Source organism: Talpa europaea (assembly GCF_964194135.1).
Source record: "Talpa europaea genome assembly, contig: HAP1_SCAFFOLD_60, whole genome shotgun sequence".
NCBI lineage: Eukaryota > Metazoa > Chordata > Mammalia > Eulipotyphla > Talpidae > Talpa > Talpa europaea.
Window position 1 is genome coordinate 223,650 of NW_028168043.1, and position 16,969 is coordinate 240,618.

Here is a 16,969-nt window from a genome sequence, read left to right on the forward strand (position 1 = left end):
AAAGGAGCGGCCGGCCCGGCCCGCCCGCCCCGCGCGCCCCTCGGCGCCCGCCCGCCCGCGCCCCGCGCCCCGCGCCCGCGCCCCGCGCCCCAGGCCGGGCCGGCCCCGCCGCCCACAAAGCGCCGCCCGCGCGGCCCGGACGCGGCGCCCCGGCCCGGCCCGAGGCGCGCGGCGGCGGGGCGGGCGCGGCGGGCCCGGCCGGCCCGGCCCGGCCCGGCCCGGCCCGGCCGGCCCGCCGCGCCGCGCCGCGCCCGCCCCGCCGCCGCCCGCCGCCCGCCGCCCGCCGCCCGCCGCCCGCCGCCCGGCCGGGCCCGCTGCTCACCTCGGCGTCGGCGGCGGCCATGGCCCGGGCCCGCAGCGTGGCCCCGCCCCGCCCGCGCGCCATCGCCCCGCCCGCGCCTCGCGGCCCGCCGGGAGGACCGCGCACTGCGCCTGCGCCCGCGCCGCGCCGGCGTGCGCGGCCCCGTGGCGGCGCGCGCGGCCCCGCGGCCCGCGGCGGCGCGCCCGGCCCCGGCCCCGGCCCCGGCCCCGCGCGGCGGCGGGAGAAGGGCCCCGGGCGCGGGCGCGCCCCGCGGGAGGCGCGCGGGAGCCCCAGTTCCCGCAGGGGGGCCCCTCTTGAGGGCACGTCTGCCGGGGCGTCCCAGGTAGGAGGCGCGGGCCGGCCCGCCCGCAGCTGCCCGCCCCCACCGGGACGCGCGCGCTGCCCTCGCGCCGGGACCCCGCGGCCGTGGGACCCGCCGGGCGCGCGCAGGAGTCACCCCAGGAGCCCGCGCGCCCCCAGCACCGCCTGGCGGCCCGAGACCCGGTCTGCACAGAGGCGGGGAGACCCGGGGATCCTTTCCCAGGCCCCGCGCCCGGAAGGGCATGTTCGGGACCAACGTGCCCACCGGCATCAGGCCAGGCCCGGGCGCGCGAGCCCTCCCCACCCGCCTGCTGGAAGGGCCTTCAGGTCACCCAGGTGCCGAGAGGCGGAGATGGTGCTGCAGCCCGGCCAGCAGCCCGCGCCCTCGAGGCCTCGCCACCCGCAGCCTCTGCAGAGGTCGCGCGGGTGCAGCCGCCCCCGTCTGACTCCCGGGGCTTAGCCGGGGTCGGGCTGCCTGCAGGGATGCCTCGAGCAGGCAGGGTTGGCCCCGGGCAGGTGTGCAAGAGACACAGTGGACTCCCCAGGCTGTCCCCCGAGGCTGGAGCCGCAGGCCCGGTACGCTGGGTGACAGTGGGGAGCCTGGCCGCGGGAGGGCAGCCACCCCAACAGCCTGGCACCCCACCCCCGCCCCCACCCCAGAACAGGCAGTAGGCTGTCAGCCCGGGGGGCGACCGCACCTCTGGCCCCACCAATTTGTCACAGAAGAGAGGACAGACACCCAGCAGGGCCTGCCCTTCAGTGAAGGGCAGAGTCAGCGTGTGAAGGCAAAGCCTCGCCTCAGCCCACCTCCAGCCTCGCCTCAGGGGCGGCCCTGCTGGGCGCTGGCAGGCCCTCCCCGGGCCTGGGCTTCTGCAGGCCCTTTGAGAGGTGTTGCCCAGCGGGACTCCCCCTTCTGGTGAGGTCCTCGGGCCCTGGACCCCAGTCCTTCGAAGTGAGTGTGGGCCGTGGGTGTGGACACCCCCACTGGGCGGGGGAGCCAGCCCCGGCAGGGGTGCCTGCAGGACCGTGGGGCCCGCCGGAACAAGAGGCTCCGCTGGGGAGGGGCGGTGACGGCCTGCCTGCTACCGTGAGGCTCCAGCTGGCCGCAGGGCCCGAGGGGCAGGTGCCGGGCGGGAGGCTGTGAGTGCATGACCGGCCAGGCCACGCACCCACTCGCGCGAGGTTTCAGACGAACACCAGGTCTCATGCACACACCCAGCCCCACGGCACCTCCTTACTGAAAAGTCTGGTCCTGGGCTCCTGGTGGACCGTTTAGCACACCCACAGGGGAGCGAGGCGGGGAGGGGCACCAGGGGGAGGGGGCACCGGGAGGCGGGCCTGGGCCTGGCTCTGCCACGAAGCACTTTATTCACAGACGCGTCCCCACCCCTGGCTGGGCGCAGGGCCTGGAGGCCACGGCTGTGTGGGGCTGGCGAGGGGCTCCCTGCTGCGGCAGGTCCTGAGTGGGCCAGGCCAGGCTGGAGCAAAGGCACAGGCCCCGGGCGTCCAGGCCCAGGGCAGGGTCAGCCCGCCTAGAGAGGCAGCGCAGGATCAGCTCCCAGGGGTCAGGCCGGGGTCAGCACCGCTGCAGCTCTGCTCGTAGGACGGAGGAGCCTCTGTGGAGAGAGAGCCAGGTCCGCGCAGGCCGTGGCAGCCCCCCGTCAGGCCCAGGCACGCCACTTACCATAGGGGCAGCTCCATGAGCAGTACTCGGGTGGGAAGATCACAGTGCTGGTGGGCACAGGCCCCCCAGAGCCCTCGGCAAAGTAGGGGACAGTGGCACCTGTGGAAATGCACAAGGGAGGGGGCAGGGGATGGGGGGTGGGGCTGCCATCCTGAGAACGGGGCTCAGGGGCACCAGGCACCGAGTGGCAGGCAGCGGGCGGTGGCTGCTGCTGTGGGTGGGTCTTGGTGGACAGGGGGACGGGGCCTGTGAAGTGGGGACCCGCAGCCACGGCCTCGGCCTCCTCCTGGGGTGGTGCTGAGGGCACCAGCTGGGACGGGCCCTGGAGAGGAAACCCCAGGCCCGGCTGGGGGCTCAGGGGGACGTGGTTCACAGCAATATTGCCAATGAAGACCGGGAGGGTCACGGAGACTTCAGGCACCTTCAGGGAGACCTGGAGAGGATGGGTGGTGAGGGCCAGGCCCCCCCTCACAGCACCCAGCCTCCCTCCTGGCGGCGCCTGCCCCCCTACGTGCCCGCCCCACGCACCTGCAGGAAGTAGTCCACATGGATGAGGCTGCAGCCGGGCAGGGCCGACTGGGGCAGGGCGGGCACCAGCACCTGCTCCTGCCACCGCGCCTGCCTCCAGGCCTTCGTACCCGCACCTTCCACCTCCGCCACCGCCCGCACGTCGTAGATCCAGCGCTTGGCCTTGTAGGACACTTTCTGGGGAAGGGTCAGCCTGTGAGCTGGGCAGGGGCCCCCTCCCCTCTTGCAGGGCTGTGGGGTGGCCCGGGCAGCCAGAGGGGCGCCGACCTGCAGCAGACTGGCCACCACAGGGCTGGTGTCCTTGCCCGACTGGTTCTCGATGTCCACCTGCAGCCGGAGCACCTGCCCCACCACGTAGCCGCGGAGGTCGGTGCTGGCAGTGAGGCCCACGCTGCCTGTCTTCAGCAGCTTGTAGGAGAATTTCTTGGTGGTGGAGGCCACGTTGGGTTGCTGGGTGGTGGCAGCGACTGTGAGCCCACAGGATGCCCAGGGCCTGCCCAGCCCGGGCCCCGCCCGGGCCCCGCCCCCGGGCCCGCCCCACCTCAATGTCCGGGATGGCGTTCAGGTTCAGCGGGTTCAGGACGTAGAATGCGAGGCTGCACTGGCGGTCCTTGCAGAAACGTGGGGTGTCGATGGTGGCCCGCAGCTGGTACACTATCCTCCCAAACGGGCCCTCGAAGGACGTGGGCACTGTGGCTGTAGAGAGAGCAGGCCTGGCACGACAATCCCCAGCCGGCCCACCCCTGCCCCCTGCCAGGCTGGACTCTCACCAGGAAGCAGGAACTGGAAGGGGAAGCTGTGCTCTCCAGCAGGCAGGCTCCCTGCGGGGACAGGAGGGTGTGGGTGGGGCCTCTGGCCCACCTCACACTGGACCTCAGCACCCCCCACTGCACGGTGCTGGGCGTAGGATGGGAGCAGAGCCCCCCAGCACAGAAGCAGAGCCCCTCAGCCACCCAGCCCATCAGGCGAGGCCCGCTGTCAAAGGGGGAACCCCACCAGGACCACAGCCTGGATGGGGTCAGCCCAGGCACTCAGGAGTCTCTAGCAATCAGTCACATGCCCAGCCAGGGGCCGCCACGCAGATCTGGGGCGGGCAGCACCCCCAAACTCACCCTTGTCAGCCAGCGATAGAGAGCTGTTGGCATAGGTCTCCTCTGCCGCCCACGTGGTGTCATTGGCCTTGCCGGAGACCCTGCAGGCCCCCGTGCAGCTCACACGGATGGCTGGGGGGCAGAGCACGCATGAGCCCAGTTCGGTGCTGGACTGGGTTCCTCCCTGCCCCTGCACAGGAACGTGGGCCAGGCTAGCAGCACCTGGGGCTGGACAGCCCCACCCCACGGGGCCTGGGGAGGTCAGTCGGGCTCCCTGCCCAGCCCCCACGTTGGCTACTGCCGGGTAGCCAGGGCGGTGAGGCGCTGTCCAGGCCAGGAGGCCCCAGAGGCCACCCAGAGACCCCTGGGCAGGACCTGCTTGCTTCCCTTGGGCCCCAGAGGCCCTGGGCCCAGCAGACCTGCGAAACCCCGCCCCCTGCAGGCAGTGCTCCTGACCACAGACAGGGCGTGGGCGGCAGACCTGACTGCCTCACTGCTGCCTCCCAGTCAGTTAGGCAGGAGGCCTCCTCCAGGAAACTAACTGCTGACCTCCAGTTGCAGGAATGTGGTCAGACCCGCCTGGGCAGGCCAGTGCCCAACAGCCTGGCTGGAGGGCAGGGCACGGCACAAGGGTCTGGCCTCCTGCAGTGTAGAAGGCACCTGAGGGTGCCACCCCCTGCGGTGGTTGGTAGCCAATTCCTCAGCCCCGCAGGTAAGTGTCCAGAGCCCGCTGAGTTGGGAGGGCAGCGGCTGGGCAGCAGGGAGCACAGCACATCAGGGCGGGGTGGGGGCTGTGATAGGTGCCACGGGCCCCCATCCCCCAGCGGGGCACTCAAGGCCATGGCCTTTCTGCAGGCCTCTGCTTCCGCCATCCGACAGCCAGACAGGGAAAGCCGACTCAGGACCCAATCCCTCTCATCGCCCTGGCTGGTGCAGGCTTCCTCCAGTCACCGCGGCCCGGGCCCCCTCCCCAAACCAGCAGCAGGGCCAGGGACCACCTTCTGCCTCCATGCCCGTCAGCCTCACCATCCCAATCCCGCAGACTTCTTGACAACTTCCCCTCGGGCCGGCCTGCGATTGTTGCCACCCTGGACATCTGGGCCATCAGGGTGCTCCCTCAGACCACTGCATGGAAGCGGGGCAGAGGGTGCTGCCTGGCCGCAGGACAGCAGGGAGAGTCCCAGAGGGCTGCTCCGAGAGCGGCGGGCGACAGGCATGCGGGGGCTCCCCACACTGGCCGACCAGGTGCAGCCTGGTGCTGCCAGTGACCACATGAGGAGGGCACAGGTGGCTGCCACCTCTGTCCAGACCACAGGCCATCACCCCGCAAGGAACGATGAGACCTTGTTAAGCCCCTCAGTTCAGGGGGGTCAGTTACTCGGGGTGCCTTTCATGTAGCAGCAGGAAAAGGGAGCAGGCATCGCGCCTCGCTGGGGTCAGGGGACGCAGTGGCTGCCCCATCTCTGGGTTGGCCAGCATCTGGTGTGTGGCACGTGGGGGAGGAGGGGAGAGAGGCACCCGACCGTGGTCAGTCAGCAAGTCTGGACCTGGGGGGAACCGCAAGCACCTCCTGGGGCCCCCGCCCTTAGTCTCCCCCAGGCCCCCCAGGTGCCTTGGGGCCCAGCCTGGAGCCACAGCAGGCACAGCAAGTTCCTGCCGGGTGCACGGCAGCAGCCACAGGAAAAACAGCTTCGATGGACTCTGGGCTGCCTCAGACAGGCCCACACTCTGTGGCCTTCCTGAGGCCCCAGGGGCCACCGAGCAAGTGGTCTCCACCCCTGCCCTGAAGTCAGCCCCATCCCCCTCCTCTGTGGGGGTCCCCCTGTCCCAGGCAGGGGGTCTGCTCCTGGGACCCGCACTGCAGGGCTCTGCAGCTGTGTTCTGGCAAAGGAGTTAAGGTAAGAAAAGCACTGGGGGCCACAGGGAGGCAGATCCTGAAGTGGCATGCACCCATCTTTAGGGCTTGGGGGGACTCCAGCCCCGAGAAACATGACTTCTGGAACTTCCCTCTAGAGCCACCACAGAGGCGTCCAGAGGGCAGCCTGGCCGCTGTGGTCTGGGCCAAGCGCCCCAAGGTGCAGAAGAACGCCCGGCAGGGACATGACACACGGCCTGGGCTGAGAGGCAGGGATCCAGCAGAGGTCACGCACCCTGTGTCCGGCACACCTGAGGGCCCAGGCAGCGCGTGAAGCCCCCGCCAGCGACTGGCCACACCCCCGCAGCCCTCGCCAGCCCCCAGCCCCTACGTCCCCGCATCAGCAGAGGGGCAGGCCAGGGGCACGGGTCAGCGCCAGACGCCCACTAGGCCAGGCCTGGAGAATACGGGCGAGCCTGAGGCCGGGGGTGAGCCAGGGCCCAGCGCACCCGCCGGGCACACGCTGTCTGCAAGGACGCGGGCCTGCAGAAGGGGCCTGGGCTGGCGCCGGAGCCGGCGGGCCGGGCTCCAGGTGAGGCCCAGCAGGTGGCCGGCGCCGGAGCGCACGCGGGAGGCCGGGCCCTGCACGCGTCCAGGTCGCGGGGCGCGAGGGGGCCGCGCTAAGCCCCGCCCGGCCGCGGGGCCAGAGGCCGGACGCGGAAGGCAGGGGCCGCGGCCCGCCCGCGCCGCCCGCCGCCGCCCGCCCGCCCCGCCTCGCCGCCGCCGGGGGCCCGGGCGGGGCCGGACGCGCGCTCCGGGCGGCGGGAGGGCGGGGGGCGCCCAGCCGAGCCGGGCCAGGCCGGGGCCCTCCCGGGCCCGCCCGCCGCAGGTGCGAGTCGGCACCGGGGCCCTCCCCGGGGACCCCGCGCACACCTCGGAAGGGCAGCGGCGCCCCCAGGCGCACGCGCACGGCCCCCGCCAGCGGCTCCCCGGGGCCGTAGACGACGCGCCCGCGGCTCAGGCGGATCTCGAAGAGCTGCAGCCGCCCCATGCCGCGCCCCGGCCGGGCGGACGCGCTCTGAGCCCGCGGCCCGCGGCGGCGCCGCCCGCCCGCGCGCCCCGCCCCGCCCCGCCCCGCGCGCCCCGCCCAATCCCCGGCCGCCCCGCCGCCCCGCCCCGCCCCGCCGCCCAATCCCCGGCCGCCCCGCCCCGCCCCGCCGCCCAATCCCCGCCCGCTGCGGCCGCCGCTCGCGCCCAATCCCCGCCCGCTCCGACCGCTCGCTCGCGCCCCATCCCCGCCCCGGCCCTGCGGCCGCCCCGCCCCGCCGCCCGCCTCGTCCAATCCCCGCCCGCCCCGGCCCTGCTCGCCCCGCCCCTAGACCCCCAATGCCCGCCCGCTCCGGCCGCCCCACCCGCTGCGGCCCCAGCCCCGCCCCCAGGCCCCGCCGCGCCCGCACCTGCTCGGCACCGGCACCGGCACCGGCGCCCGCGCCCGCGCCCGCGCGCTCCCCTGCCCGCGGCGGCCCCGGCGTCGGGAGGACGGGCTGGGAGAGGCGTCCACGCAGCGCGCGCGCGGGGCGGCTCCGCGCGGGAGACCGGGCGCAGCGGGGAGCGCGGCGCCGGCCCGTGCCCAGGGCCCGCATGGCCGGCGCCGCGACGGGGTCTTGGCGCGGGAGGCGGTCAGGCCCCGCGGTCGGAGACGCCCGGCGGGCAACGGGGGAAGCCGCCCCTGCGGGCGCGAGCTTGGGGGGTGCAGGACTGAAGATACGTAGACCCTGGTGGTGACTCCAGTCAGGGCGCCGAAGACGTCGGAGTTGGGGTACCACCCGCAGGAACAACCCCGCAAAAGGGGAGGGCCCCGAGGGCAGGGTGTCCCCGGTGCTCGTGCCTGGATGCGCTGCTGCCCACGCCATGCCAAAGCCGGGCTCCTGAAGGAGGCGGGCAGGACGCCAGCAGGGAGGGCGTGGTGGGCAGCAGCCCTGGTACAGAAGGCAAGGAGTGAGGAACAGTTGCCTGCTGCCGAGAAGGCCCAGGCTGGGGGCAGAAGCAGTGACCTTGACCCGCCTCTGGGGCTAGCAAGGCTGGGCGCACCAGGCTCGGCGCTGGGTGCCCTCCTGCCTTCCTATCACCACTTCCAGACCCTTTGCCACTCGGCCTAAAAGCTGCCAACTTTCCCCCTCGTCTGTTCAGAATGGCACCCACCTCTATCTCCACTGCGGCCGGATTCAAGGCCCAGGCCAGGCCTGTGCATCTCCTGGTGGCCTCAGCTCCTGCTCCAGCGGTCTCCCCAGTGCCTGTCTCGCAAGAACGCTCAGCGACTTCAGAATGAACATCAGCGATCCTTCCAGCCTCCTGCCTGTCTCAGCCCGGCGTGGCCAGGGCAGGCAGGGATGGCTGCCCTGAAAGAGCTCGGCCCATCCTGCAGGGCTGGGGGCCGCACAGGGCTGGCTCGAGGCAGATGAGTGAGTGGGCATGCCCCAGAGTCGTTGCTGGATTCGCCCTGGAAGGAAAGGGGTGAGGATGGGGGGGTGGGGGGCCAGGGCCAGCTTGGGATTGGGGAGTTGGAGGAAATTCATTGTTGGCCAACATGGGTGGACTAAGCTGTCTAGCACCTGGACTTGCAGTGGTTTTGGGGAGGGGAACTAGATTAAGTGGCCCGGGTGTGGGCTCAGGATCAGCTGGCTTGGCGGTGGAAGGTGAATTTGCCACCTCCAGGGTTAGCCTGTCCTCAGAGCACAGGCTCACCCCAGCCGGTAAGACCACAAGATGTCAGAGCATCATAAAGCACAATCAGAAAGCTCCCCCCAGCTCCTGTTTCCATGTCCCCTGCCCTCCAAGAACCCGGAGGGCTTCATCCCGCAGCACCTGGCTTGCAGCCGCAGGAGAGGGGTCTGTGGTGTAGCTTTTGTCTAAGGTGAGCCGTACTTTCTACAGAGAAACCCACAGAAAGTGCTTGAGCTAAAATGGGTGGGGAGGGAAAGGAAGCACCTCCAGGCCCTCGTGTGGCCCAGACAAGCAGCAGGCTGAGACTGAAGCTGCTCCTGTGGAAAGGAAGGGGGTTCAGACGGCGCAGGGGCTCCAGGGCAGCAGTCAAGCAGGCCCCAAAGTGGGCAGGAAGCCCTGCAGGGCGCAGACAGCCCTGGCCAGGACCCAAGTGCCGCAGGCCATGCCCAGGGGCGCTCACCAACTCTTTGAACAGGGTGTGTGTTCAGCTGTCCTGTGCTCCTTTGGGACAGTGGGAGTTTTGGGGTGGTTTGTTACATATCAGTAGAAAACCAAAGCACTTCTCAACACCACCAACTGCAGCTCCCCCCCACCTGCACCCATGCATTTATTTAAGTAAAGGCTTATTTATGCATACAAGAACTGGGGTACAGGCCAGAGAGGTGGGTGGTGAGAGGACTCACCAGAGACACAGTGGGGAGCAGAACAGGCCTATCTATTGAAACCCACTGCTGAGGGGAGCAGCCGGGAGACAGGAGAGGGCTGCTGCATCCTGTGGGTCATCTCCCTGGCCGGAGATTGAACTCGAGCTGCAGAGGCTGCGGAGAGTGTCATGGTGCTTTGACTCAATCCCTTGCGCCACCAGGGAGGCCCCTGCACCCATGCCATTTCTTCTCCCCCACCCTGCTGTGTCAGCAATACCACGCTGATTAGTGGGCACCATGGCGCAGCTGCACAACGCAGGATGCTGTGGAACAAGCAAGGTCCTGGCCTTTTTACTGATAGAATAATCACACAGCATCAGTTATGCTGGGCAGGACAAGGAGGAAAAGATGGAGAAACTAAAGAATGTGTTTTCGTCATCGAGGGCTTTGGGGGGACATTTGTCTGCCAACTGGGTGATTCCTATCTGCTTGACAACCAAGTGTTGTCTTCGAAACCAGACCCCAGACCCTGGCTGTGGTTCAGTGCTTATCAACAAGATGTCCGCTGATCAGCTCCTGGGGTCCCTTGTCAAACATTGGTTCTCGGCCCTGGGCGATCCTGGACACACCTAGTGAATCAGCAATAAGTTTACGCATGGGTCCTCGGCCCCCCAGGCGTTCCTTGCGATGCACACCCTTCCCAGGGTGATCAAGCTTCCTGCTCTTGGTTGATCTGAGAGGCACCTTGTAAGGTTGGGCTCCTATGACTGACTGACCAGGCAGTTCTGACCTTGTAAGGAATGTAGAATCTCATGAAATAATAATGGTGGCTGAACAGGCCAGTTAAGTCTAGCAGAGCCGCCACCCCTTCAGTACCCTAACACCAGCCATCCGATAGACCCTGCTGGGACCTTCAGCCCCACCCTGCCCCCTCTGGCGTCTTCTCTCCCCTTCAGTTCCAATGCCACAGGCAGGGATGCAGAGGGCACAGCCCGGTGTCCTCCCAGCCTCCCCTGAGTGCCCACACTGCGCAGGGCACAGGCCAGTGTGCAGTAGGACACTGCCTGCCCCCTCACCTTGCCAGTGGTGTCCTCCTTCTGCTGCACCTGGTCAGGCAGGGTTGGCATGGCCTGTGCCCCCGGGGCCACTGGTTACCCCCCCACTGTCATCAAAGACCTGGTTTTGTGCTTAGTGGAGAAAGTAGAGAGGTCTCAGCAGGAGAACCCCAGTTCTGCACCCACACCCCCTGCCTCCCAGAACCTTCATGCCAAACCCTTCCCTGTGCTACTCCTGAGGCACCCGCGTCGAAGCCTAGTCCCTGGCCGCCTCGGTGGGGGTGCTCTCCTGCTGTGCGTCGTCCCCTCCGGTCCAGGGGCCCCTCCCACTGGGGGGCCATCTCCTCTCCCTCCAAAACCCACCATCTCTCGACTCTCCACCTCCTCCTAGCTTTGCCTCCACTTCTCCGCTCCTTTTTCCTGCCAAAAACGTCTCAGCGGCGTCTGTTCCCCTGGTGTCCAGTCCCTTCCCTGCCCTCTGAAGGGACTGCCCGGCACGGGCCCGGCGCCCTGGTGCTGCCCTGACCCGGAGTCCCCGCCGCGCTCCTCCCCTCGGTCCGCAGCCCGTGGGGGAAGCGCCGACTGCACGGCTCTGAGCCCACACGCGCGCCACGCCGCCGGAGCCGCGGGCCCCGCCGCGGCTCCGCCCGGGCCTTCCCCGCAGGCTGTTCGACGTGCGGGCGGCGGCCCGGGAGCTGGCCGGGCGGGGGGCAGGCGGGCCAGGCCAGCCCCGCCAGCGCCCCGCGCCCGCCCGCCTCGTGCCCGCCTCGTGCCCGCCCCGCCAGCGCCCCGCGCCCGCCCCGCCAGCGCCCCGCGCCCGCCAGCGCCCCACGCCCGCCCCGCGCCCGCCCCGCCAGCGCCCCGCACCCGCCCGCCCCGCCAGCGCCCCGCGCCCGCCAGCGCCCCACGCCCGCCCCGCCAGCGCCCCGCACCCGCCCGCCCCGCCAGCGCCCCGCGCCCGCCCGCCCCGCCAGAGCCCCGCGCCCGCCCGCCCCGCCAGAGCCCCGCGCCCGCCCGCGCACAAAGCTTCCCGCGAAACTGACGTCGCGCGGCAGCCGCGCAGGCGCCGCCCCGGCCCCACCCCGCCCCCGCGCCCCAGCGCGCCTGCGCGCCCGCCCTCTGCCCATTGGCGGCTGCGCGGCGGCGCGCGCCGGCCGGCGGGGAGCGCGGCGCGCGATTGGCCGGGCGGCGGCGGGGGCGTGTCCGCGCCGCGCCCCGCCCGCGGCCCGCTCGTGGAGGTGCGCGGCGGCGGCGGCGCGTGGCAGGTCGGCGGGCGCGCGGCGCGGCGGCCCGATCCCGGCGCAGCCTCGTCCCGCCCGGGCCCGCCCGGCCCGCCCCGGCCCGCCCGCCCGGCGGCCGCGGCCCCGCCCGCGCCCGCGCCCGCCGCCCGGCCCGGAGGAGCGGCGCCCGGGCCGAGCGCGCAGGCCCGGCCATGACCGACTTCAAGCTGGGCATCGTGCGGCTCGGCCGGGTGGCCGGGAAGGTGAGCGCGGGCGGCGGGCGGGCGGCGGGCGGGCGGGCGCGGGCGGGAGGGCCCGGCCTGCGGCCGCCGCCCCGGGACCCCGGCGCCCGGCGCGCGCGGCCCCCGCCCGGCCCCCGCCCCCCGGCCCCGGCCGCCCGCGCCTCCGCCCCTCGCCCGGCCCGGCCCGGCCCGGCGGCGGAGCTCCCGGCGGCGCGGGGGCCGGGGCCGGGGCCGGGGCGGCGGCGGCGGCGGGGCTGCCTCCCAGCCCGGGCGCTTCCCGCGGCGAGAGGGACGCGGCGCCCTCCGCGGAAGGGCCGGGCCCGGCAGCCCCCGGCGCCGCGGGGAGGACGCCGCCCGCCCGCCCGCCCGCCCGCCGGCCGGTTGGGGCCGCTGCGCTCGGCCCCCGCGCTCGCCGGGCCACGCGGCCGGGCTCTGGCCCCGGAGGCGGGAGCGCCCAGGGGGCCCGGCGTCTCGGGGGCCGCTCGCTCGGGGGCGCGGCCCGCGCGGCCCCGGTGACGGCCGGATCGCTCTCCATTCCAGACCAAGTACACGCTGATCGACGAGCAGGACATCCCGCTGGTGGAGGGCTACTCCTTCGAGGTGAGGCGCCGCCCCGGCCCCGCGGGAGGGGCTGCCCAGGCCTGGCGGCCGCCCCGAGCCACAGCCGGGGGGCCCGCGCCGCCCCCCACGGCCCCTGACCAGTCAGGCCACCTGTGAGGGGACATCAGCTTGCGTGGTGCCGCCTCCCAAGGGGGCCTGCCCCTGCCGCCTGCTCCTGTCCCGCGCGCTCCCTGCCCCTCCCGCAGGGCACAGGCCCCTTGGAGCCTGCCCCGCAGCGCCCACCGGCCCTGCAGCTCCTGGCCCACTGGGAGCGGCCAATGTCCAAGGACACGCCCCCTCGCTTGCCCTGTGAAGGGGCCCTCGCGGGACACACTGGCATGTGGGGCCCCAGGAAAGGCTGCCATCCATCCCCGCCTCTCCAAGAGGGTTGGGAACGTGGCTGAGAACAGACCCTGTACGTGTCTCCTCAGGCGCGGATGGAAGTCGACGCAGACGGAAACGGTGCTAAGATATTTGCCTACGCCTTTGACAAGAACCGGGGCAGGGGCTCAGGGAGGCTCCTGCACGAGCTTCTGTGGTGGGTACTCTCCCGCGCCCGCCACCCAGGCCCCTCACGCACAGGAGGCGCCTCCCAAGCGTCCCAGTTACTGCCGACCCAGGGGCCCAAGGGGACAGCCTCTGCTGAGGTGTCTGCTCCCCACGAGCCCACAGGCCAGTGGCCGTGGGTGAGCCCCACTGCGGGAAGTCTGGGGCTGAGTGGCCACCACCCTGTCCCGAGGGAGCACGGATACACAGGCCCCCAGGGGCCGCCCTCCTGAGTGGCGGCCCGGGCAGGGGCCTGTGGAGGCTGCGGCTGCAGAGTCATCTGTTTCCAGGGAGCGTCACCGGGGGGGCGTCGCTCCGGGCTTCCAGGTGGTGCACCTTAATGCCGTGACAGTCGACAATCGCCTGGACAACCTGCAGCTGGTGCCCTGGGGCTGGCGGCCCAGAGCCGAGGAGACACCCAGCAAGCAGAGGTGGGTTTGCGGCCAAGTGGGTGGCCTCAGGCGCGTCTTGCTCTGGCCCTGGTGCTCCTGGGCTGGGGCACTGCCTCCCCTGCAGCGGGTTTCCTTACGCGGGTCAGGCTCTGACCCCGTGTTGGGGTTGCTCTTTCAATGCCTGGGGCTCGGGGATGCCGGCTCCTGCCGGCTCTGCAGCTGGTGTGGCCCAGCTGCCCCAGTCCTGTGTGTATCTTTCCAGCTGGCTGTCAGGGGTCAGGTTTCTGCCGTCCGTACCTGTCCTGAGCCACACCCCCTCGCCAGGCCACGGTTCACCACTGTCCCCCACTCTGCGGGTTGCCCTTCACACCGGCTCCTGTCTTGCTGCGGGGCCCACCTTGCCGCTGCCTCTATCCCCTGGCCTGGGTCCCGTCCAGGAGGCCCTTCCCGGCATCTCACGCTCTGGTCCTCTTTCTCTCGGGGTTTCTGTTGAGGGTTTTCCATTTAAGGCCTTCACCTGTTGTGGTTTCCTTTTTTGAAAAATTTACGTATGTAAACATGTAGGAGCTGGGGTGCAGGTCAACGGTACGGGGGTGAGAGGACTCCCCAGAGACAGAGTGGGGGGCAGAACAGGTGTATCCACTGAAACCCCCTGCTGAGGGGGCAGCGGGACAGAGGAGAGGTCTGCTGCGCCCTGTAGGCAGGTCCCTGGCCGGGGATGGCCTTCAGGCAGCAGAGGCTGCCAACAGCTTTGCAGCTTTACAGCTGCCCCCGGGGAGGCTCCCACCTGTTATGTTTTGACTTTTGTAAATGGTGTGAGGTGCGATGACATTAGTGTTTACTTTAATTTTTTTTTTTTAAAGATTTATTTATTTAGGGCCTCCCCGGTGGCGCAGCGGTTGAGCGCTGGGTTACGAAGCTGCCCGCGGACTCTGCGGCGCCGGTTCGATCCCCGGCTGCTCCCTGGCCACCAGAGGAGGGTCCCACATGGCGTGCAGACCTCTCCTGCCGCCCGCTGCTCCCCTCAGCAGTGCACTTCGGTCCTTCTGCCTTCTCTGCTCCCCGCTCTGGCTCTGGCAGATTCTCTCACCCTCCCGCGCTTCTGACTGTACCCAGTGCTTATATAAACAAAACAGACAAATGAATAAATAAATAAATAAATAAATAAATAAAACATGTCTCTATAAAAAAAAAAGATTTATTTATTTATACAAGCACTGGGCACAGTCAGAAGTGCGGGAGGGTGAGAGGATTCACCAGAGCCAGAGCGAGGAGCAGAACAGGCAGACTGGCGAAATACACTGCTGAGGGGAGCAGCGGGCGGCAGGAGAGGTCTGCGCGCCATGTGGGACCCTCGCCGGTGGCCGGGGATTGAACCGGCGCTACAGAGGCTGCGGGCAGCTTCGCAGCTCAGTGCTCAACCACTGCGCCACCGAGGAAGCCCAGTCTTTTTTATTTTAAACTTGGAATAATCCTGACAAAAGGGGAAATCGTGGGAACCCAGACGTCCACATCATAGCAGGGTGTAAAATAAGTCTCCAGGGACTTTGGTCCCTAGCGCCTCTGGCAGGAAATCATCGGCTCAGGGCCTCCCTGCATGCACACACCGTGCTGGGCCCTGGCTGCTGGTCCTGGCCATGCATCCTCTAGCCTCGGGCATCCTCATCGCCTCCTGGGGGATGCAGCGCCCCCAGCCGGCCACCATCTTCCCGGTGTGTCAGCTGACCGTCCCCTTAGTGCAGCCCTCAGGTCGCCCCAGTGGCTGGCAGGGGCCGAGGACCCAGCTCCTTGGTTCAGCCTCCACAGGCAGGCAAGACCCTGATCTCAGCAACACCTGCCCAGCCCCTTGCATTGTGGCCATGGTCCACCCTTGAAGTTCTTGGGTGTCGGGCGGTTCCCAGCATGGGAGAGGGCGGCGGCCGGCAGGTGAGCAGGGCAGAATCTGGGGTGGGGGGGGCCTCCCTGGTGGCTCAAGGGGTTAAGACTCAACTGAAGCTGTCCACAGCCACTGCAGCACGAATTCAATCTCTGGCCAGGGAGGTGACCCACTTGCCACAGCAGACTCTCCTGCCTCCCCGCTGCTCCCCTCAGCAGTGGATTTCAGTAGATCCACCTGTTCTGCTCCCCACTCTGTCTCTGGTGAATCCTCCCACGCACCCCCCCCCCACATCCCTGGCCTGTACCCCAGCTCTTGTATGAATAAATACATAAATCTTTAAAAAAAAAAAAATCGGGTGGGGAGGCCGGTGCAGGAGTCAGGCAGGGCGGCCAGCTTGTGAGCAGGGCCGTTGCCGCCTCCGTGTCCCCAGGGAGCAGAGCCTGTACTGGCTGGCAATCCAGCAGCTTCCCACGGACCCCATGGAGGAGCAGTTCCCCGTCCTGCACGTGACCCGCTACTACAATGCCAACGGGGACGTGGTGGAGGAGGAGGAGAGCTCCTGCACCTACTACGAGTGCCACTACCCACCCTGCACCGCCATCGAGAAGCAGGTACCCCGTGCCCTACCCAGCTCCTCAGCGGTTCCCTCGCCCCCTGCCCAGGTTCCATGTGCAGTTCTGAGCCAGGCTGTCTCTGCAGCTCCGGGAGTTCAGCATCTGTGGGCGCTGCCAGGTGGCGCGGTACTGCGGCTCCCAGTGCCAGCAGAAGGACTGGCCGGCCCATAAGAAGCACTGTCGGGAGAAGAAGCGCACCTGCCAGCCGGAGCCGGAGCCGGAGCGGTGACGGGCCCCACAGGACGGCCGTGGGCATGAGGCAGCAGGACACCCAGGACGTGGCCACTTCCGGCCAGGCACCTGCGGGCGGCCTCCGGGCGGCCTCCGGGCCTTGCACTGTGCAGAGACAGCTGGGAGGCCCCGGACACTCCTTATTTATATGTTGATATGTTTGTAAACTCATGTACAGTTTTTTGGGGGAGACGTGGGTGGGTAAGAAATGACCAAGAGAATCATTTGCTGTGACCCTTGGTGGCCAAGGCCGCAACGCGCCATGTGGCCGGGCGCCTGGGCAGGCACAGCGCAGAGGCCCTGGGAGGGTCCCACCAGGGCAGAAGTAAAGGGTGGACTTAGATGGCACCTCGGCCACCTGCTCTCTTCACCTTCCTGGGGCCATCACTGAGTGAGGGGTGGGGTTTCCCTCCTGAGCGAGCCAGCAATGAGGTGCATGGCCTTTCTCGGCCTGGATCAAGCCCGGGTGGCCAAGCCCTGCCTGAGGGCATGAGGGTCTCGCGGCACCAGGCTGTGAGCTGCAGAGGCCCTGCCTGCGGACGGGAGGGGCTCCAGGTCCACTGCTGGCCATGGGCCCGGGATAGCCTGTCCCTGCTGAGGATGAAGCATCATCTGTGGAGCCGCCTTGGGGAAGCAGCAGCCGAGCTACGGGGGTCCTGCCAGAGGCTTTTTGGGAGACTGACGTCCAGCCAGCCCGCCTGGCCATGTATCCTGGCTGTCCCTGGCCCCAAACACGGTGCAGCTCCAGCCACCTCCACTGCTGTGTTCTGGATGCTGCCGCCCAAGCAAGCCGTGCTGTGGCATTTCGGTGGCCTTGGAGCCCTGCGGGCAGCGTGTCCAGGGTAGGACTGGAAGGCAGGCGGCGGCAGCCTGCAAATACGTGGGCAGGAAGCTTCTGCAGGCCCCTGTGGCCAGCTCTGCTGTGGGGTTTGCAGGCCAGGGACTTGGTGCCTCCCTTCTGTCTGCTCTAGGGCCGCCCAGCCCTAGGCTGAGTGGGAGGGGATGCAGAGCTGGGCGTTGTGACCCTGAGGTGGTGGGTCCC

General features: G+C 69.7%; 2 protein-coding genes across 2 annotated transcripts; one reads left to right on the forward strand and one right to left on the reverse strand.

The window, feature by feature from the left end:
* Nucleotides 1-2,016: 2,016 nt before the first annotated feature.
* On the reverse strand, nt 2,017-6,831 carry ARRDC1 (arrestin domain containing 1; the record flags this gene model as incomplete). The annotated part of the gene is made up of 8 exons (XM_084259698.1): nt 2,017-2,238; nt 2,307-2,739; nt 2,835-3,011; nt 3,102-3,284; nt 3,376-3,530; nt 3,605-3,655; nt 3,947-4,057; nt 6,714-6,831. 8 exons carry the CDS (start codon nt 6,829-6,831, stop codon nt 2,174-2,176), a joined length of 1,293 nt encoding a protein of 430 aa, XP_084115824.1. The 3' UTR covers nt 2,017-2,173.
* Nucleotides 6,832-11,635: 4,804 nt separating this feature from the next.
* On the forward strand, nt 11,636-16,053 carry ZMYND19 (zinc finger MYND-type containing 19; the record flags this gene model as incomplete). Its single annotated transcript, XM_084259699.1, has 6 exons — nt 11,636-11,686; nt 12,206-12,265; nt 12,697-12,803; nt 13,102-13,242; nt 15,513-15,693; nt 15,782-16,053. The coding sequence occupies 6 exons, from the start codon at nt 11,636-11,638 to the stop codon at nt 15,923-15,925; spliced, it is 684 nt and encodes a 227-aa protein (XP_084115825.1). The 3' UTR covers nt 15,926-16,053.
* Nucleotides 16,054-16,969: the final 916 nt, after the last annotated feature.